The following is a 22,850-nucleotide window of genomic DNA, read 5'->3' as shown; positions in this document are numbered from 1 at the left end:
TCAGCTATAACTGCTGTGTAGTCTACAAAATTATACTCCAAACTTTATTATTATTATATTTGATCTTTATTTATCCCTTGTGTTCACTGACTCTGCTTCACAAGAGCAGATGTAGGTTAAGTGCCTTGTTTAAGAAAATGTAAGTGGTTTAAAGTCCTTTAGCTGGTCTGAAGAAAAGGGAAACATTATTTCAAGTTGTGGAGCGTTCAGGCATGATTTAAAGATCTCTCATGGTTGCCCCTGTTGCTAACCTACCAGATAAATGGGAATTAAGCTAAAATTAGATGTTTTCTTACAGTGTAACATTTTTAGTGGTTCATTAGTACATTAAACAACATACCAACAGTTTATAGCTCCTTTTGAATGAGCTGAATGTATTCTGTTATTAATAATACAATATTACGTTGGTGATGGTCAACAGCATTTTAGCATCTTTCAGCTCATTGTTTTGGTTTTACCATTTTGATTAATCGCTCTCATCAGCTTAATTTCTTATCACAGCAGGCAGTTTCTTTCAGCAACAACTCTCACATAAATCCACTGTATGTAAACTTATGAAAGAAGTAGAGCATTTAGCAGCTGTAGAGACAATTATTTTACATACAATTAGTTAGTGGAGACCAAAACAAGGCTATAAAAAGTGAATATTGGAAAATAAGCCATTTCAACTTTGTAAGGTGATAATATTATAACTGTGTTTGTAGTTTGTTGCACTGTCCAAAGGTTTATCTTATATTGTTCATACAACAGATACAACAGCTCATACAAGATGCAGCTCAACAGCACGTATCCATCCTCTATCCTCTTAATTAGATCACTAGCAATGATACGGGTGTATTATAATTTCAAGATCAACAAGTTCATCAGCACTTATCTAGCACTTACCCCACTTTAAATTAAGGAAATGACATTCATCAGCAGTTTACAGTTCAGAGGCTGCCAAGAAATAAATGGCTGTTGGCCAAAAGATAAGCAATGAGCTCAGTGACAGGAGAGACACAGTATCCACACAACTTAGCAGATTTCAGGAAACCTTTATGAAACATACATTGCAACAAAGCATTTAAGGTTCACTTTCCAACTTATCTTAGTGATAAGGTGAACTTTATGAGGCTATGTGACTTTAAAACAAGTCAATGCGTGACTGTATGTCACACTACAAAACTGTCATAACCAGTTATTTATTTTATTAAGAAACAAGTTTAATGGGGAGATTTTACACAATTGTAATTCCAAATTAGACTATCATGCATTTGTTTTAGACCTACAGTAAATAAAATTTAAATGTGAAAAACAACATTGTTTGCTTTACTTTACTTCATTTGTAACATAAGAAAATCAAAAAAGGCTTGTTTCTATTTAGACTTGTCAATCTTTGTCTTGGATTATAAATGTGGTATCAAAACGTTCCTTATGGACTAAGTACTAAGTCAGTCCAGGAAGGGTGTCAAACAAAGGCTGGTCTCAGTTCAGTATCCTTCATTATCCCAGGTCACCTCATAGTCTGGATACCGAGCCTTCAGTTTTTCAGTAGATACTGCGTGGTTCGCTCTTCCAAATCCCTGTAATGAAAAGTACCACATCAATGTTCCCTTACAGTTAAAAGACAACCATTTATTTAAAATCAAATGATCAATATCTTTATATATATAATGATAACATGAAGGAAATGAGGAGGGAAGCAGGAAGCAGGAGTCTCTTACCATTGAGTATCCATAGATGTGGATCTTCTTGGCCTGAGCATCATGTTTAATCCTCCCTCCTCCGATACACTCACAGTCCAGGTGTCCGTCCTTTTCAAGCTCCTCTGAAACCTTCTCATAGATATCAGCTGCAAGAAAAAGAAATATGAAAAATTATTTAATTCATCTAAATATACATGATGAAAAATATGTTTAGTATTTATAATTTGGGTTATGATAGAAAAATTTAGTTTGAACAACAGATTTTGCCTCAATAAGTACATTTGTTTTTAATAAACTTGTGAATTAAGCCATTCATGTTTGAGTTGCCAGCTGTCCATTAAATATGTTTATCATTTCAAATGTCTGCTTGTTGTGTAGATGTGCTGCCTCCATCTGGTGTTTTAAAAAAAAAATCATATTCCATACTTTAGATACCACTTATGTGTATAAATGAATATACTGATAATAGAAATGACTTTTAATCCCTACAGGTTTGGGCAGTTACTGTGGTGATCTTGCGTAAACCCAGTAATACAAACATTATTCTGCATTGTACTGTACATTTATTTCCAGTTTTATATGTATATTTGGTTTTTCTCTGCTGTTATTTATTGAATTTAACTTGACATCCCCCTCTTACTGGAAACACCTAGCAAAGCTTTACATGTACATAGATAACTCAATTTCCCAGCAACCAAAATTCAGAACATAGTGCTGGAATCTGTTTTTGCTGCTATATCTTCAAAATCAACTTGTCTCAACTGGGGTGGGGGTGGGGGGTCGCCTAAAAGCCTTTAGATGCATCGCGACGCGGACGTGGACGATTCTGCATTGATTCCCAAACGTCAAAAATCGAATTTCTAAATGTTAATAACGTAATGTTGACGGAACCAAAAAGGCGGAACTCAACTGCGAGGGCAGTGCAGCACCCGGTCAGTCTACAGCGCGCACACGCTAGAGTTATCTCGTCATTCATCATAACAAAAACCAGCAGTTGCAAGCATTTTTTGATTTAATGAATACATAATTAGTTTTGCGAGATGAACGTGAAAAACTATAACTTTCCAGTTCAACAGTTACACATAACTTTAATACAACAGCACTGCAATAAATCCATCCTACCTTCATGAAGGCTTCTGTTACAGCTGATGTAGAGAGGTGTTGATCTGACTTCATGGTCAGGATGGAGGCTTTAGTTCATACTGAGGAGGTGTTTCTGAAATGTCGTCAACCCTCGTAGGCTATAGGAACACCTCTTAATATAACGTTATACAATTCAACATCAACACAAGGACTACTGCCTCCAAAATGACCAGAAATCTGAATGAACACCCCTTAAAATGTTTTCAACAAAAACTTGACATTAATACTTTCATGAATGTGTGTTTTACTGCATGGCCATAGTATTAGACTGCACTAATGCTAGCTACACCTAATAAACGGAAACCTGATGGTTTGTCGGGGACCCTTCAGCCTGTTCTCTTTATACATCCATGGTCATGTACTCTGTTGGCTAGTAGCAGTCTGGTTGTGTAGGTCCTGACTCACCGTGGTACTCCGCCCAGCCGTATCCTCGGACTATGTCTACCTCCGAGTCGTCTCCCTCCTCTCTGCTGTGAACTCGGATCAGGACGTATTTAAACACACCGGACGGGTCGATGTCTGCCTGCGGTATGTTTGCCATGAGAGCAGCAGCCTTCGTCTGAGTGCACATCTTCACACCTGTCTGCAGCCACACTAACACAAACAAAAAAAATGCTCGTATGTTCTCAACAGACTCTCTGTCTGCCCCTGAGGAAACACGCCGTTAATAGTTTGAGCAAGACGTATATGGAGCAATAATGAATTATTACAACAGCAAGCGGTTCCTCTGCTGTCACGCCTGTTCCACCATGCAGCAACAACAAAACTACTTCCGATTATAGCCTTCAAAATAAAAGCGCCATCGCGCTATTATAAATACAAATATTTCATCCTGCAAGCGGAAAGGTTGCAGATTGCAACCAACTGAATTCTTCTTCAATACAGCATGATGTTCATTTTGTAAATTACAGTTAGAGTATGATACATGATAAAGCAGGGTATGCTTTACGGTGTGGCTACTATGTGATTGACAAGTTGCTCTCACGGCGTTGCATGAGGTGCTGTAATTTGACCCTGGGGAGCTCCTCCCCAGCTGCACACTCGTGTTTAAATATGGACACCTCTTATCACTTATGGCTCCAAAAAACCAAGATGGCAACAGTCAAAATGCCAAACTCAAGGCTTCAAACTTGAGAATTGAAAATGGGTGACGATGGGTGACGTCATGGTTGCTACGTCCATTATTTTTATACAGTCTATGGAAAAATGCGAAAGGCCCTCTCTAGAGCCACTGTCTGGTTTGTCGGTTCTGGGATACTGTAGAAACATGGCAGGCTTCGTGGAAGAGGACCTGCTCACTATGTAAATATAAGGGGCTCATTCTAAGGTAACGGAAACAGTGATTCTTAGTTTCAGGTGATTATATACTAATTAAAACATCCTTATTCCATCTCCATTTCTGCCAAGTCCGCTCTGCTAGAAGCCACTAAATTCTACACACTGCACATTTACACTATAATTTCATGACCACCTCAATTCACCATGTAAAAAGTTGTCTTCCTTTTCAGCAGTCCTAGCTGAAACAGTTAGGAAACAATATCAAAATCTACAAGTATGTTCTTTTACGACTTTGAACGTTAATAGAATGTATATTGAGCCTCCCTTCCCCATGCTTTGACTTGCTCCCAGCTTTTATTTTGAAGGCAAAGCGACTATGTCGGCAGTCAACGAGTGGCAAACTTCCGTAAAATAAGTATTCTGGTAGTTGTGGTCCAAAAGAAGTTAAGGAAGGAGGGAGGCACGTTTAGCTGAGTGGAAGATGCTCAGACACAGTTGGCTCCTTGTACAAATAAAGAAAAATAACATTTAATTGTTTATGTGAAGTAAAAGATACAACGTGACCGCACAGAAAGCAGTGTAAGTGATGGAAATAAAATACAAAATTAACAATGGTTATTAATTAAGGATTTGATGAGTCAAGGGAATATGTTGGTAAAACATTTGTTTAATCTACTGTCACACCTGTTTCATCAAACAATGATTGATTGAATGGGCTGAAAGTAACACACAGACTGCACTAATTACCAGAATTGTCAGATTTTTCAACAACCAAAAACGCATTATGGTATTAGAATAATTTGAAATACTCCATAATATACATACAAATTCAACATGTAAACATGTAAAAAGGCGCCCAGACACTGTAGACAGTGTTTTTTTTTTAATGTTGTGTATGTATGGTTCAAAATACCTCTGACAATATAACACAGTACAACAGTACCAAATGCAATTAAAAAATGATCACTGAGCTGTGATAAAAAAAAGGTTTTGATGATCTTTTTAACACAATGTCAACTAAACCCAAAACATTATAAACTTCAAAAAGATGGTTTTCATACTGTAGTACAAGTACACTTATACTATAATGGGCATTGTGTTCTGGGAAATGGCACCCAGCAACTGTATGGTTTTTTGTTCTATTATGTTTCTCCTTCTACTCTCACTTTTGCTTAACCTCAGTGTGCTCATCTATGTCTTATTCTGCTATTTTCTTGTTTCACTGCACTGTATCACCGAGTCAAACTCCTGTGTACATTGTACATTTGGCCAATAAAGCAATTCTGATTCTGATTCTCTGAACATCTATATAAAGTCAAAATGTTAGCTTGATTTGTGATGGCTAAAGTTTATTACAGCACACATGACTAAAACCTGCATTAATGTCATTAAAGAAACGTATAAGAAAAATATAAACACAAGGTCGGTGAGATCTGATGTGAGTTTTCTTCAGTAACTTAACATTGCACATTCCTTTCTGAACTGTACATGGGGAGTGTGATGTAGTTTAGTTTAAACACCAAACCTTATCCATTTGTCATTCTACATTTTATCAATGATAGTGAGAGCTCTATTCTATCAGATATCGACCTGTATCAAAAGTACAAGTTAAGGTCTCCATTACTGACTATTAACTTCTGGAAGAGTCACGGCTCTTCGGCATTTGCCTCAAAATCAGTCAAAGTTAGTTATTAACCCTCCTCTGTGTGACACAATCTTTATTAATGACTTAAACTCTGCTGTAGAATCTAGACAGACTAAAATGTGAATAAAAACTGCTACCTGAAAAATGTTTTTGAACATTTAGACAAACATTTAGAAAATTATGATCCCTCATATACTAAACTGGTAGTCATCTCCACAATGAGTTTACTGTAACAGTGCTTCAGAGTACAGTCTTACTCTACAAAAGAAAAAGCTGTATTTTTTTTTTTTACATATCATAGGACCAAAAAGTGGTTTGACTTGTTAAAAATAAAAATTACATACAGACCTCCACTGTAGTGCTGATGGCACCAGCGGAGTGATGTGTTTTTCAACCATTTGAGCAGTCATACAATATTTCAGTCTAACACATTTTTTATTGTGTTGGCTCTGCAAAATTTTCTTGTGCAGAATGCACCAATTTTAGGGGGCTTAAAGTAATTGGATAAGTAAACATAAGTCTAGGTAAAGTGTAAAATACAAATACACAGACTGTGAACATACATAACAGTCTCTTAGGATCATTGTCCTGTTGAATTAACCTAAAGTTGGGGGACTTTATAAAGAGAGTTAGGGCTTTTACAGTGTTCACCGATTATAATGTGAACACCAGAAATTGGAATTCTAAGCAGTTCTTTTACCTCATAGTCATATCTTTATTTCAAATCCAATGTGCTGTACTACAGTGCCAAAACAAACAAAAATGTGTTTCTGTCCTACTGTTTTCTGACTGGCAGTACCTAGATGGTACTTTCACTGACTCCCTTCTTCCTCCCATCACGAGCTCGAAGTAAAATGAAGACCATGACTGCTGCTAGGAGGAGGACAAAGAGGAAGATAAGAGTTCCCCACGCTCCCAGGTTCAGGGCCTTCTTCAGCTGCACTCTCTCTGCTGGCAGCAAATTGCTCAAACTCAACATGTAGCCCAGAGCCCAACCCACGGAGGTGTCCCCTGCCTGGAGGATCAGCAACATAATATTGTTGCAAGTTATTGTTAAATGAGCATTGAGGATATACTGTTTTGTGAAATGATGATGAGGATATAATGTATTGTAAAATGATGATGAATTTCTCACCTTCTTCTGGAAGGAAATGTGTGGGAATGACGTCTCATCGAAGCTGTATCCTCTCACCATGAGAATCTTGACAAACACAGAGGAAGTGCAATAGTCCTGCAAACGAGACTTTTGCTCTGGAGCAAGAAGCAGCAACTGGAACAAAGATTAAAATATATTGTAATGTTAGAGTATGATGAATACATAGGATTAAAAATAATACCCATCCACCCAAGTGTACAGTATATGGAGTCTTGATTGTACCACCAGAATAATTATACATTTTTTCAGACCTTGATGAAGTGAATAATGAAATATATATGTAAATGATGGTATACAAATAAACTACAAGTTTACAAAAAAAAATCTGTTTCACTTTTCTCTCTTTCATTTTCAATGTGACACACTGGCCACATGTTTTTTAAAATTAAAAACATGGGTCTTTAATCAAAGTGGTCACGAAAGTGAAAGTTAAAATGTTAAATTTAAAGACCCCCCCCGGACATGTAAAAATACCTATAAAAATACTCTGCTTGTAATGATTACTTTTGTCTGATATGGGTTTTCCACACAAAAAAAGTTCTGTTAACTTGTCTTAATTAATCAATTTATGTGCTGTGTGCTGTGTGCACTACAATGATGTGAGAACGGCTTTGCAGTATCAAACTCTGGACACGTGAAGTGAAGAAACAATTAGTAAAACACACTTTTGAGTGGAAGGGATTAAAAATAAAACAACTGTGAGTGTGAATATGACAGGAAGACACATTCCCAAATGGAATTTAAGAAATAGATGTCATTTAAAAATGTATTTCCAAATCCATGAACCCATTGTGAATAGCTTTCAATGCATCAATTAATAAATGATAATAATTAACCAATGAAAATGTATAAATTAATCAGGTGGCACACTCCATACATACAAGCACTCCAAACACGTGAAGACACAAGTGAGATGTTATGAATTCATAGCTTCACATAACTTGATCGAAAGTCATACTGCACAGTGTTTTGGCTGCCTCCTCCATTTGTGAGGGAGTGCTCACAGTGATACCAGTGATACGCTGCAGGAAGGAGTGAATGTAGAAGAATGCAGAGAACGCCTGATAACACAGAAAGAAGACAAAATACAAAACTCAGACTTGGGCAATTACGGTAAGAGTATATGGAAAATGATATAGCCATAAGAGCGATGGAATGACAAAAAATTTGCCCAGTTTATGTGTAAGTCACAACACACAAGTTTTAGTGTGTGATACAGTGATGTTAGCTACATATTTAATATCTGACATATAAAGGACAATACAGTACAGCTGCTGTGGTGTCAACAGCTTTCCAAATGGTAAATAAGTACAACTGTAGGCATCACTAACACTGTATCTGAACCCTGTGTGTACAGGCTGACCTTTAGTGTATAATACTACCTGTGATCTTACCATGAAGCTACCGGTGACATTTGGCTGGTAGACTTTATCAAAAGAGCACTGGGAGTAGGGGCAGCTGTTGAAGTCGAAGATCTCGGACACATTGCCCACACAGTGTTCATAATGTCCACTGCCTTGTACCGTCAAAGAGGCCTGAGGGATGTAGGAGTCGGGTTTGCTCTCTGTCGTACACGGAGAGTTGAATATGCTGCCCAGCTTTAAAGTTCTGGTGTGTCCTGCAGGATAGCAGGGGTGAGTGACTGACTCTGAATAACCCTGAGACTGAGAGAGAGAGACAGAGAGCGAAAGAGAGCCTTGACACATTCCCTTCACAAATCCTTTAAATTAATATAACAATTACAATCAAACATTAAAGTTTCTAATATGCACATGTACTTTGTATGTACTGTATGTATACCGTACAGTTTATTACAGATATAACTGTATGGTTGAATGTGATGGCTGATAAGTAAATTGATGTTGCCATTACATACTTTTGTCCAGCAGAGACCGCTGACAAGTTGAATTTGTAAATTACTTAGAGGTTTTAACTATAACCCATGAGTAATTAACATTAGTTTTAGCTTATGTCATTTGCAGTTATTAGCTACGTGTTTGTCAGTTTTCTTTACATATGTTAAATAATCAACGGTGCTGGTTCGCTAACCAAGCTAACGTTACCCCTGAGTTTAAAACCTTTTTGCTAACATTTTGTCATTAAATTATTATTAGATCATAAATATAGAAGCCAAAGCAAATAATTACTGTTAACGACTTGGTTTGGTGTGAATATGAACATATGTGGTGTGAAACTGTATCCCTCAAAAAAACTGACTGCATGACACCTTTCTTTATCAAAATGTTTGTTTACATCATACTGTATGTGTATGTAATGTGTGTTATATCTGCCAATATATTACCATCAAATCATTTAAACTATCAAATGTTTATATTGCCATAGTTACAGCCTGTAAAATCCAGTATTAGTAGGCTTAGGGCCTAAAAATAACAGCAAAAGATGCATCCTTATTTAGTGCCGAATACCTACATATGTTTAATATCTATAAAATATAATAAAATAAAATATTTGGGTTACTTAACAACAATACAGAAAGCTTGAATATGTTTGAAAATTTGTAGGGAAGAGGCTATAATATCGACAAGACATATGATATTGTTATATTTTAACAATGAAATCTGGTCTATCATGCAGCCTGGATTAGTCTGGGTCTAAAGACAGTGAAAACACTAACTTTAAGCCAGTTAACGTAACATCTGGATCCTAACCACAGAAAACAAGTGTTGTCACTATCAACTGTATGCAGCACATCAATTGCTTTAACTGCCAGGATGTTGTACAGTCCACATGTCATATGCTTTTAGTAAGCTGTGACACAGTGTCTTGACAACATTCATTGATGTCTTTTGGTATAACTGTTTCAACAGTTTCTTGGTATCCAGTCTCTCTGCTGTGTTTAACATACATTTTTGAAATAATAGGATGGTTGAGTTTGCTTTTAGTGAGTGTGAAGACGGCATGTTACTCTACCTTCACCATATGGGCCAGCAGTTTCTTGAGGACCTGGTCCTGCCCGTAGCAGAGGAAGCTGTGTGTGTACAGAGAGTACTCCTGGCCATACAGACGCAGTTTTATCAAGTCCTTCTCGTCCTCTACTTCCTCCTGGGTTGCAAATGTTATCTGGGTGGACGCCCCACCGAAATCGAGGGCTCCCACTGTGGGTCTGCCAGGGCTGAACCAGTGCCCCACGAAACCATACTGGTGAGGAATAGGGAACAAAAGCAGAAAATTATCTTTTTTTTGTGTTCATTGTCTAAAGAGCCATTTCCTACATGTACTGTATATTTCCACATGATGCCTCATGCAATCTTTAACCACTTTCCACTGACATAGAAATGTATTTAGACAATATCTGATGTATTTAAAAGCATATGACCATTAGTGTTGGAGAAGCCACTAGATGTCATCGGTCACCCACTAAATAAGGTTTAAAGAGAAAAATACCTCAAGACAGACAATCTTTGCAACAATTACCAGAGCAAAAAACAAGAATATATTTTAAATGAATTTTAACATTACAGGAATTGATTCTGGTGTAAGCTGCTTTTTGGCACCATCCTGTCTCACAAAGTACAACTGTAATTGTTATCCATTTGTTGCTCCCAGATTTCTAACTGGTTGCCTTGACATCAGTTGACACCCTATAGTTGATTTAGATAAAAATACAGACTCCTACTTATTCAAACCTTCCAACACTTTGCACAAGCTTTGGTACCTTGATAAAGTTCTCTAAGAGATAGTTGACGGTGACCCAGCCATAAGCCCCCTCCTCTTGACCACTCAGTATGGTTGCACCCTGGTACTTGAAAGGGTAGGACTGGATTTTACGGCCCACTTCCTGCAGAGTGTGAGCAGACTGCTCTGGATTGGACTTACTGGTGGGGAGAAATAAGAGTCGTAATTTATTAGACCATTATACGTTTCAGCTGCAGCAGGTAATTTTCTGGACATTCATTCAGAAGTTGTATGAATAAAACGCTGTTAGATGGCTGAAAATGAGCAGTTTTCATAAACCTGACTTATTTCTCCCTCTTTTACTCCCTCAGGCTTCAGGTTTCACTGCTGACCTCTAAAACTACAAAGGTTTAACAAACCCTGAACTTCCAGTTGAGGTTTACCCATTTGAAAGCTTCATGGAGACACCACAGTGAAATCAGTTACACATGTTTGTCAGCATGACCAGATGCACCAATTTCACCCAGCCTACCAGACTCCACAAGAGCTACTAAGTGGACTCATTCTAGACAGACAGCTGAAGACAGAAACTTTCCTCCAAGCCCAAATTAAAAAGTATGTTATTTAAAAAGTGTGCCACAAATCGATTCATTTCCTGAATCAACTAATGTTAAATAGTAGTTACCTGGATGTAACTCCAGTTCTAGGATTATGTGCGGAGTCCTCTAATGGACTTTGCTGTTGGTTTACCCTTATGAGGCTCTGCCCCATCACCTAAGAAAAGATCTTTGCAATCAGGAGGTAGCAACCGTGCAGCATCCTCCCACTATAAAACCCCAGTGTCTGTGCTGCTTGTGTCCCTTTGAAACTCAGCAACAAACAACTGGGGCCCACTGAGCTAGTAGTAGGAGGGCTCTGCACATACTCATAGACCTGGAGCTACATATAGGTAACTACTATTTCTATTTTGTACGTGCTCCGCTCTCTAACGAGCTTTGCTATTGGTTGTCACCGAAGGCACCACCCTATGAGGAGCCCTGTCATTCAAAACCCCACCCAAACTGCACACCACCTATCCAGTTCCCAGACACCAGCTATCCAGTCAACCTGGACATCATGCACCACCCAGTCAATGTGATACCTACCGACGTCACACCCAGGCATGATATCCAATCTGATATCATGCGCTACCCAATATCTGTCAATTGGACAGATATTCAATTGCCTCTCTTAAAACGTATGTAGAGCGAGAAAGGCCAAAACAAAATTTGGAAATAAGCTCAAATTTAATGCGGAGGAAATTGGCATTATTAATATTAATGTAGGCCCTCCAGTCTGTTGGTCAGTTGTACCATCATGACTGATTCCAGAACCTGAAGTTGATCTATGCATACTGAATAATAACAAAAGAAAGAAATCAGTAGATATAGTCAAGGAAGTTAAGTCTCAACTGCAACAAAAATGGAGTTCATACAGTATTTACAGATTTATATAGTCAGTATACCACATATTTCTACTTAGCAAAAAAATAGACACAATCTAGCACTGCTGAGATCATAGAGGCATCAACTTACAGTAATTTGTCTATTTCATGTGTGCTGGAGGATAGGTGCATATCTATCTTAACAGAGATATACCACAGACTGCCCTGCAAAATACATACCTGTGTATGCAAAATATGCAAGAATGTAATGCAAGATAAGATATGCAAGTTCACTGAGTCAATTCAAGTCAAGTCAAACAGAATAATAATTGAATGTAACGTGCAGGGAGAAAAATAAAGCGTCCACAGACTTATCATTACTATTTAAATAAGATATTCACAATGTCAAAGATATACAGTATGTGCTACATTAAACATGTAACGATATGCAATTTCAGGGCTGATTTTAATGATGACCAATTTATTTTTCCACTGTCAATTTGGTAAACACATTGTAGTTAATGCAAAAAATATGTGCCATTCATCTTTATCTTTTTCCCTCTAAAAGTGCTAACAGGCAACAGTGCAATTAATATAAATTCATCTATCTGCCTGTGGTAGGATTATATATAGTGTTCATTCAAGGCCACAGAGGAACCATGGACAACTACTGTAAGAAAAGCCTTATTAGACGTAATAATTGGCTGAAATTCCATATTGGTACAATAATAATCAAATTTTCTCCTGTATTGGAGTATAACCTATCGGCCACTAATATATATATTATGCTAGATCAAAATGTTTGTTTTACTATTATTATAACGTATAAAAGGAGTAACATAGGAGGGTGAAGTATGAGAAAGACAAGCAAAGTCACATTTAAACAAAACAAAATAAACACAGACAGTGACAGTCTGGTTATATGGACAGAGAGACACACACTGACTCACTGCAGAAGCCTCATGCCAGCTGTGGCTCCCAGGTACACAGGCGTGACCTGATGTTTTTCTTTGGGGATGTCACTCATTGCCTGGTCCAGACATGCCTCTAAGCTCTTTCCTGCCGCTCCCTGTTGGCCTGCATAGCTGGAGATCCCTCCTCCTGGGTGAGTGATGAAAGGAAGAGAAGGAAAAAACCCATCTGATTACATAATCGACTTGAAGAATCTTGTTCTGCATCTGTGACCAACCTGCATTCTGATGCAAATCAATCACGCCGACAACACTAGAAATCTCCCACTTACCTGGTAAGAAAACTGCAACATAATCTACTCATCACAGTTGTGGGTGAACAATGAAAATGAATCACGCAGTGTGGAAGGAATACTGCTTTTCTTGACTGAGAAATCAACTTTAAGAATGTTTTAGTTCTTCCTCACTGTTATCAGAGGTCACTGATCATGGACTTCATAAAAAATAGTGAAGTAAAATGTTACAAATATTCAAGGAAACTTGGGGCACTGTAAATTGTCTGATTTATATTTAGAAATTTGTAATTTTGGATATCCTTCTCAGACATCCATCTAAGGATCAAAGGTCACTACTGATAGGACATTTTTACAATGAAACATGACAAACATGACAAAGTAAACACCATCTTAATGACTAATTGGAAAAAAAAAAATCTTTGTTTATCTTTCTTTTAAAACATAAAGACCCTTTGGCAGGACAGGAGTGGCAACCCGCACAGCTCAACTCTGACTCATTTGTGATTCATGATTGCTGGAGACAAAAATTTGCTTCACAATGTGCAGTATTCCAGTCCCAGGAGCCAGCAGGCACTATCTGAGATCCCACTCACTGGTAATATAACAAGACAAAGAACTTTGTAAGCTTTGTTTTTTGTTATTTGTCAGTTATAAAAGTGCCTCAATTGATGTCACTTGAGGCAATTTATCTGATTCCAACAGCCCCCTCCAGGATTGAGGCTTGTTTTATTGACATTAGTTGGCAGGCTGCCAGTGTTACAACGTACAGAACACAGATAAAATAAACAAACTGCTGTAGCTACAAGTCATGGCCAGACATTGTGTTGCTAACAGGGATTTTGAAGAGCAACGACCAAACCAGGATCTAACCAGACCAAAGTGATATTTGCAGGTAGCCTATGTTTACATGCAATTTAATGTGCTGTAGCTGATTAGCTAATTGGCTATCTAGCCTGCTAACTTCGGGCTAGATAGCCTGTGCACTAGGAAAAGTGCACTACTAACTTGATGTTAGCGGTGCACTTTTCCCCAGTGAATGTTTGTTTGGTGACTTGTTCAACAAGCTAAGGTGCAGGATATAATGTGTGTTCATGTTTGTAAGTTAGATAAGAATGAGACTTTATCAAGAAAGCTAATGTGGGTTGTTGTTCAGAGTCAGTGGCTCTTGTGTTGTGTAGCAGGATGCAGTCAGGCTCAGTGTGACCGTCTGATCTGCCCATGATAGAACACCACGTAACTGATTTATTCAAGATTTGATTTGTTTTACTGAAATAAGATTAGAGTATTTAAGAGTATTTCAGCTAAATAATGTAAAACTAGGGAGCAAAATCATGAAATGAACGACTTTAAAATATGAATTTCTCATATTTTTTTCTAAAATATGACAAACTACTGTATGACATCTTCTGTTGCTATTGTGACCATAAGCAAGCTAACTTTCACATTAGCTTGCTTATGGTCATCATGAGCTAGCCTATTGTCAAACAGTGCAGTGGAAACCACTTATAGTGATCAAGGTTACAGTGATCAACCGCTTATAAGGATCAAAAAGCTTAGGACAGAATCATTCCTATACAAATGCTGTTTAAATAATTTGCTTGTAGTAATCAAGCACTCCACTTACAGTGCTCATTTTGGGTATTTTCATACATGACAACATATGGAAAAAAATGTTAAAACTAAGGTGATTCTATTTTCTTTTTACTTTACTCCCATGATACACATATGATATGTGTTAGCGGCTGCAGCACCAGCTGGTTACCTGAGGCTGGTGTTGCATGCACATTGAAAACAGGAAAAAGAAAGACTTTTTCTCTGAATGAAGAACATAGTCTCCTTGGGGCTTATGACAAACTGCCAAAAACAAGCCAACAACATGCAGCAGTGAAACAACAAGAGTTTAAAACAGCTGTACTGTATTTTGAAACAGTAAATAAAATCCAGTAAATAGTGACGGTGTCTGTTTTATTACTTTATATTCATGTAATAAGTATACAAATATATAAATATACAGATTGTAATCTGAATGAGAAATAAAGAAAAAGAAAAAAAAAAGGTTATAATAATCATCCGCTTATAGTGATCAATTTGACCCCGACAGACGTGATCACTATAAGTGAAAGAGAAACAGATAGTGTTTTGAAATGTCTCTGAGGATATTCTTTTTTCACTGTGAATGGGCTGCTGTTGAAACTGTTATGAATCTGAGCCGACTAAAGCTGCCATCCTCTGAGATGAAGTAGAAACTTTTCAAAACCATCTCCAAAGCATACAAGCAGGAGTATTGGTAGTGAAGTGTTTGGTGGAGAAACTGCTAATACTTACCCTGCACATGACATTCCCTGTGCTGAGTGACCACGCCTGTGCCATTTTGCTTGTCTGCTGGCCACTTGTATATATACAAAGCTGTGTGCGAAGACCCAGCATCCAGGACAATCCCATACTATAGAGTGAGAAAAAAGTGAAGGGGGTTATAACAGAGACAACTCAACATTTCAAAAAGTTAATTGTGCTGACAGTCTTGAAAAGAGGACTCTAGTTAACCATATAAAAGAACATGAAAGACGTTAACAGTCATGGCTGTGTAACCTCAATGTTGGCATCTTGAAGCCATTTGGCTGCAGACTAGGTTAACTAATAATGTGAATGTTCAAAGACAGCATTCTGGGCCTCATATTACACAAGTATTTGTGTTGGAAAGACACTGATTGCATTACATTTTTACCCTATCTTTAATCCTCACCTTTATAATACAGGAAAGGAGGAGTTCACTTTTATAAAATAAGTAAGAAAATGTGTTATTTTGCTTTTTTTTTATTTGTGCAGAAATGCCAATATTGTTTTGTGTACAAGAATATGCCAGATGAGTTCAAGTTACACTGCTTCACATCAATATATGTAGTTTATTCAAAGTTGACAATTTTTTTTAAGTCATAAAAATCATCATTAAAATTGTAATAATATTAACCTTATTTATGTTTTTTATTAACCTTAATGTTAGCTCTGAAATATAAAGTACCAGTTACTAGTTGTCTTACATGTTTGCTTATTCATTCTCTTTCAAACAACTCTCAGTTTTTCATCTTAATGACATTGCTAAGTAAGGACTCAGCACTTTGATATGCAGCTTTTGGTACTGTATACGTCAAACTTACACATTTCAACTGGGCTCCACAAGACTGAAGGAATGAAATATGAAATCTAAAACTGAGTAGTCTTCTGTACAATCCAGTTGAAGTTCTTGCTCCACTTCTTGCATCCAGCCAATTGTGTGTGCTTTTAATTTTGTGTGACACTGGCAAAAATAAAAATACAATTTTTGCTGGTCAAACTAAGAAAACGTATTGAAACAACTGCAGGAGTGTTCGTGGGGTGGGTTGGTGTATTTAGGGGATAGCTCAGTTCAATCTACGGAAACCTTTTGGGCCTGGGACTCGTTAACTCTCCCAACTGACACAGATGACAGATCTCATAACTACAAGATTTCATTTTATAATCATAAGATAGAGATATTAAGGAAAAAAAAACTATAAGATACAGAGTCATAATTATAAGAAAATGCCACAATAGTTTTTTCTCAGGTAAATGTAAATGCATTGTACTTCTGTATCTCTCCACTCTTATACATCCAAGATTTTTTGTTTTCAGGTTGTTATAACATATTGTAGACATTTAGCATTGTTACAACATACTTGCGGTTACTGAAGTATGCATTGAACTCTCGGGTGCATGTTATCACACTATACAGTCTCTATCATAACACTACATTACCAACCATGTAGCCTAAAATATATTGTGTGTGAACAGTACTAATTGTCTTAGTTGTTTAGCAGGAAATACCTCCTCTACCTCTTGTTTAGATAAAAGGTACTTGGACCCCAGGATGTCTGCACACGCAAGAGGATATCTGACTGATAATCTGAGAGAAAAGGATCTCACACACACATACACACAAATACGTGTGCTTAAATAGATACTTGCACATCCTTCTACATTCACATTTGAAAACACACAGCCTCTCAAATCAGCACAACAGGTGAACAGTAATGTCATGTGGAAGTTGGCAGCTTTACTTCTCATAATATTTTCTCATTACTGCTGTGCAGTCAGTTGTAAGGACCTGCTCTACACTTGCCAAAAACACACAGGAACTCTAATGATCTGTTTGTCCTTTCATGTGATACACTATGGGAACTCTTGCAGTTGTTTCCCTGAAAAACGTAAGAAAAACCTTTTTGTGCCCTTTTGTGTGACTGGTTGACCACATTGTTACTGAGCGAAAGGGCAGCTACGTTATACTAAAAAAGGAACCATGGGATATTTAGCCGGTAACACAAACACTGGGATGGTGCAGAGGCAACAGAAGCTGGAGTTGACCTTTGCAGCAATCCTGCTCTGAATGCTAAAACAGCACTCCACTACAGTTTCAAAACAAGGGAATAGACAGGAAAGTCCATGCATGGAGTTGAGAGTTTTATGTTGTTTTTGTGTGTGTGTGTGTGTTGTAATCATTAGATATATGGTCAAAATTATAACATGAGAAAACTTTCAAATTTCACTTTAAAAATGCTTTACGATAGATTTATAATAGATATGGGGCACTTTACAATGAAACTTCTCCAGTGTAGCTGCATTGGCAGTTTCCTAACAGCAGTGAACAACAACCTTTCACTGCCTTAATCCTCAAGACAGCCAAGCTTGTCATTTATTTGTTTGTCTCTTCGTTAAATCTTGGTTTACATTCTGGATGTAGGGCAGTCTCTTTGCCATATTTTTTGCTTCATTACAATGAGGCAACTACAGTTTATCAGTATTTCAGCCATGAGGTCACCTGAGTGCATAATATATAGCATATCACAAACTTACTGATGACAGTCTCATGATAGGCAAACAGTACTGTCCTCAGTTGATATTGAGTGAGCAACAGATGAGTGAGCCATGACCAAGAGCCAAACATACAGATAATAAAAATAGGAGAGGATAAGATTAATCAGATGACTGGTTAAAACTAGCCCAACTTTGTTTCAGCAGCATTTAAATGACTATATTTAAATATGAGGGAGGTCCTAACTACATGTTAGAATATAGTCACTGAAATGCTGTTGAAACAACTTAACATTTATAAAATGTTCACTTTTTATCCAAAGTTAACCCATTTTAATGTCTAGTGGTCTTTTGACCTACAAATCACCAAATCATTTCCCACTATGAAAGTAAAAATAAAAGACTTATATAATATATATAATATATATATATATATATATATAAAATATATAATGTGCACGTGTATAGCAAATACAATTTAGAGTATAACAGTTACACACATTCACACCTGGAAGCTGCCCAGTACAACCACAGTCTGATCTACCAGCCACTGAGCAGCTCCACTGGAGCAGTTGGGGTTAAGGGCCTTGCTCAAGGACACCTCAGTGATGGTAATGCAGGAGGGGCATGCGCTGCTTTTTCACTTTCCACACCCAGAATTATCCTGTCAGTCCAGGGATTGAAACCCATTTTAATGTCTAGTTGTCTTTTGAACTGCAAATCACCAAATCATTTCTCAATATGAAAGTAAAAATTAAACATAAAAATACTTATATAATATATATAATATAATATATAATGTGCACGTGTATAGCAAATCAAATTTAGAGTATAATACGTTTTATTTAATATTGTCAGTATTTTACTTCCATATATTTGAGCTGACCCAGAGACTATTAACCAACCCCATCTTTTTTGAAGACAGCCGAGGATGTAAAGAACTTAAGGGTAAAACCCAGTCTGAGTAAACTACATTCAGGTAGTAATCTCACAGAATCCTCCAGTGCCACCGATTTCTATGTAACACCTTTTTGCTTCCTGTGCACCCTGCACAGCAGCGCTTTTGGTAACACATCCCTACGACTTAACACCCTGACAAGAGCTAAAAATACCCGACGGGACCTTACCATGAACCCCGGCGCCTCTTGGATGTCTTCGGTGGGGATAGTGAGGAGCAGGATTGCAACAAATCCAAACACCAGCAGCGCGATGGGGACGACAGGATGAGCGGAGCGCTGAGCCATGAAGTGAGAAGTGCAGCTCCTCTTTGCGCCTGCTGGAAATTTGAGCGTCGTTTAATAGTAGTGGCCAAGAGGGAGAAGGTACTGGTGGCTTCCCGCTGCCGGCCCGCCTGTGGTTCACGCTTCACCTGCTGCCTGCCTCCTGTTTTACATTTCACTTGAGATAGCAAAGTCTGACCTGAATTTATGTTCCCAGCGCAACCAAGTCCTCCTCCATGTGTCTGAAACCTTCTCCTGGGTCAATGAATGAAATCAGCTCCAAGGCTACTGGTGCCATGGAGGGGAAAATGTTTTTATTATGGGCCTGAGCTACTCATTCACACTCAGCGGTTAGTCAGGGTGGAGCTACGTCTAATCTCTGCCTAATCATTTCCTTGTTAATTTAAGAGAGATAAAAATCTGATGAATATTATAATTATATAATCATTTATGGAAAACAATGGGTGGCGTAAACCGGCAGAGGTCCAGATTGTAGGCAGTTGGACAGAGGAACTGCAGAGCTGTTTTTTGTTTTTTCCCCCCGTATTTGCATGTGAATGGGTGCAGCTCAAAACCTGACTTGCAAATTGCACCCTCATTTGAATGTAAAGTGAAGCATGGAAATGAAGTTTTCATCAAGTTTTCAGTAGTGGCCTTAAATTTCTTTGTACTTGTACTTAAAAAAGTCTTGTCTAAAAAAGTCTGACAGTGTCCAAATTTAGCAGAATATATAATGAGGTATTTTGAAGGAGCTTCTGAGTTAAGCACTTGAGCTATCCTTATGTTGTCACTCCAGCACAGATTTAAATGTTTGTATCCTTTGCAGTATGCTAGACATTGCATAATAAAGCAAAAAGCAAAAACATTAAGTATATACTGTTATTGTAACTGTCAGTATCCCACCCCAGGTTAACAGGCTCATCTGGGAGACTAAATGCCAAAAATAATTACAGTAGTGTGACAATTACAGTACTTTTCCTTCAAACCTGATGAGCTTGACAGACTGTCTGTATTGAACAGGTGTTTAAATGCAACTAGGAACTTGATGGCAAATAATTTCCTGCAGTTAGATGCAGATAAAACTGAAGTATTGATTATTGCTCCTGATAACCTTCACTCAGTGATCAGGCAGAACCTTGGTGCCTTATCCTCATCTTCTCAATCTAGTCTGTGTAATCTTGGTGTGATTTTTGTCCAATACATGAGTTTTGATGCTTATATTAGGAAGCTGACTTGATCATGTTTCTTTCACTTAAGAAACAGCCAAACTCAGGTCTGATGTGTCAAGAGCTGGAACTCTGTTTTTACCCGTATTAATGAATCTTCCTTGGACTGCTTATAAACCGTCCAAAATGCTGCTGCTAGGCTTTTAACACAAGTCAACAGATGGTCACATATTACACCTATTTTAATCTCTGTACATTGGCTTCCTGTTAATTTTAGGATTCATTTTAAAATCTTGGTACTCACTTATAGAGCCCCACTTAGCTCCACATTATATCGTGGACCCTCTGCACCACCAGAGGGTCCTCTAATCAGGGTCTTCCAAGTGGTCCTTGGACACATTTTAAGACTCAGGGAAATCATGCATTCGAGTCAGCAGCACCTAAGCTTTGGACTCTGGGGACTCTTACAAAGCAGTTAAGAACCCATCTGTCCAGAGGGGCATTTAGGTAGCATGTGGTATTTTATGTTTTAACTTGTGATTTATACCTGTTTTTTACCTCCTGTGTGTTTTATTTGTTGTTTATCTTTGATTTATTTATTTATTGTTTTTTGTGTGCGTGCCTGTGAAGCACTTTGTGACTGGTGTCTGTGAAAGGCGCTGTATGAATAAACTTTACTTACTAACAGTGCCTCTAACCCAGTGACTCAACCTCAACAGAAGAGATATTTTTTCCTGACCTTTGTCATAATAACACACAAGTGAATCAACAAACATGCAATTTTTTGACATATTTCCACTTTTGACTTTCCCATTAAAAACACAGTCATAAAGCAGCTGGCATTTAAAATGGGCCCATTTATGTAAGGTCCATATTGAAAATACAGCAGAGAGGAGGAAGTAGGGAGAGAGGAGCAAAAAATAAACACATTATATTCAGAATAAATAAGTATAGCTGTGATAAGTGAAAAAATATAAAGGAGCAATGCTGTAAAAAACAACAAAAACCTTTTTCTTTAGCATTCAACTGTATCACAGTCGTCATTAGTATATGGAGTTTGTCATGAAACTATGTGTTCAAATTGAGGACTTTAGTGAGTTGAAATTATTTTGTTGTTTCTAAGTCAAGAATGAACTGTCAAGATCAACTTTTAAGGACAAAAAAATCCTATAATTACAGTTCCTTGACAACTGAACAAACTCCATCTGCTGATGAAGACTGTGTGATATGTTTAAAAGCTTCAGCAAAAGCTAGAAAGTGAGATTGTATTGTTGAATTGCAGTTTCAAAAGTCAAGAATGACTTTTCAAGCTGAAATTTGCCATAAAGTTTTGCATTTTACATCCAGCCTAATTCTTAATTGCAGCCCGTTTCATTGTTCTTTTCATGAGTCAGACTTTTTCCAAAGTCTCATAACAGTCCTGAGCAACTTCCACCGAATCCACGTCATGTGGGAACAAGTTCGTCTATCACGCCTCACAGATCTTTATGTAATCAGATATCAATGTGTCCTCAAAGCATCTTGGGTGCATTCACACTTGTGATCAGATCACCCAACACTCATGTTAATGCTGGGTGTAAACAGGGCCTATGAGAAAGCAAGGCACATGTTGGACATCTTGTGGTCACTTTTAGAACCTGCATTAGCTCCTTCAGCAAGAGGCAGTCAAGGAGAAATGAAAGTGTGGATGTCAGACTGTGCTAAATTTCATTTGGCTATAGCACACACTTAAGCAGAGCAAACAGTCCAAATGCATTTTTAAGTAAGTATATAAGAGGGAACATTTAAATCATAAATTCCTCCACAGCCTTTCCTCAGGCCTGTACTTTCTCTCATTGTTTCTTGTACATGAATGATTGCAGACACAATATGGCATCAGACATGTTTTGACATTGACATTTTACATGAGCAGCAACTTCAGGACATTTACAGTAAAAGGGTTAATTAAGGCTCAACTGTTCTGATCACCCACAGCACCAACTTGATGTACAGTAATTTAGAGGTTGAACACAGCAAATTTAGGTAAAAACTTAAAAAAAAAAAAAAAATTAAAAGAATCTAACTTGTTTACAAGGAAAAACCCTGCAATATGTATTAGAAATAAGGACAGTTACTCAGACTGTACATCAAACTTTATGTTTAAATGACATTGTTGTGTTTATTGTGTTTTTTTAGCAGAGGCCTGAGACCTGTACATAAAATCTGGTTGTAATCCACAGGACCAATCAGCACTCAGTGTCACATCAATCTCTCTCACAGAGTGTGACAGAGTGTCTGCTGTGATCAGGACACAGGGTCAATGGACCAGAAAAAATGTCTCACCTGACAAAACCCTGCGTTAATAAATGACGTACAAGGTATGTCATTAATTAACAAAGACAGCTGTGATGTGAAGAATGATGGTCCTCCCAATTTAATTAAAGATTACACTGACAGTGACTGTGTTGGTGTTATGGTATATTCCACT

The 22,850-nt window shown here is 37.6% G+C and overlaps 2 protein-coding genes across 2 annotated transcripts; both read right to left on the bottom strand.

Moving 5' to 3' along the window:
- Positions 1 to 1,018: 1,018 nt before the first annotated feature.
- Positions 1,019 to 3,606, bottom strand: phpt1 (phosphohistidine phosphatase 1). The gene is made up of 3 exons (XM_044334666.1): positions 3,234 to 3,606; positions 1,704 to 1,831; positions 1,019 to 1,562 (listed from the first exon to the last, which is right to left on the bottom strand). Exons 1-3 carry the CDS (start codon positions 3,397 to 3,399, stop codon positions 1,470 to 1,472), a joined length of 387 nt encoding a protein of 128 aa, XP_044190601.1. The 5' UTR covers positions 3,400 to 3,606; the 3' UTR covers positions 1,019 to 1,469.
- A 1,006-nt stretch (positions 3,607 to 4,612) lies between these two features.
- Positions 4,613 to 20,053, bottom strand: entpd2b (ectonucleoside triphosphate diphosphohydrolase 2b). Its single transcript, XM_044334498.1, has 9 exons — positions 19,125 to 20,053; positions 15,499 to 15,616; positions 12,917 to 13,067; positions 10,584 to 10,743; positions 9,839 to 10,066; positions 8,302 to 8,571; positions 7,849 to 7,968; positions 6,887 to 7,021; positions 4,613 to 6,766 (listed from the first exon to the last, which is right to left on the bottom strand). Exons 1-9 carry the CDS (start codon positions 19,239 to 19,241, stop codon positions 6,551 to 6,553), a joined length of 1,515 nt encoding a protein of 504 aa, XP_044190433.1. The 5' UTR covers positions 19,242 to 20,053; the 3' UTR covers positions 4,613 to 6,550.
- Positions 20,054 to 22,850: the final 2,797 nt, after the last annotated feature.

This window comes from Thunnus albacares, chromosome 18 (assembly GCF_914725855.1).
Source record: "Thunnus albacares chromosome 18, fThuAlb1.1, whole genome shotgun sequence".
NCBI lineage: Eukaryota > Metazoa > Chordata > Actinopteri > Scombriformes > Scombridae > Thunnus > Thunnus albacares.
The sequence above is the reverse complement of the archived record's forward strand: the minus strand, read 5'-3'. Positions and strand labels throughout refer to the sequence as shown.

Coding starts and splice junctions, on each gene's coding strand:
- phpt1 (XM_044334666.1), bottom strand. CDS start 3,399: ATGTGCACTCAGACGAAGGCTGCTGCTCTCATGGCAAACATACCGCAG. Junction 1,832..3,233: donor CGGCTGGGCGGAGTACCACG/GTGAGTCAGGAC, acceptor TTTTTCTTGCAG/CTGATATCTATGAGAAGGTT. Junction 1,563..1,703: donor ACATCTATGGATACTCAATG/GTAAGAGACTCC, acceptor TTTTCATTACAG/GGATTTGGAAGAGCGAACCA.
- entpd2b (XM_044334498.1), bottom strand. CDS start 19,241: ATGGCTCAGCGCTCCGCTCATCCTGTCGTCCCCATCGCGCTGCTGGTG. Junction 13,068..15,498: donor CAGGGAATGTCATGTGCAGG/GTAAGTATTAGC, acceptor TCACTCACCCAG/GAGGAGGGATCTCCAGCTAT. Junction 7,022..7,848: donor GCAGTATGACTTTCGATCAA/GTTATGTGAAGC, acceptor TCTTTGTTCCAG/TTGCTGCTTCTTGCTCCAGA.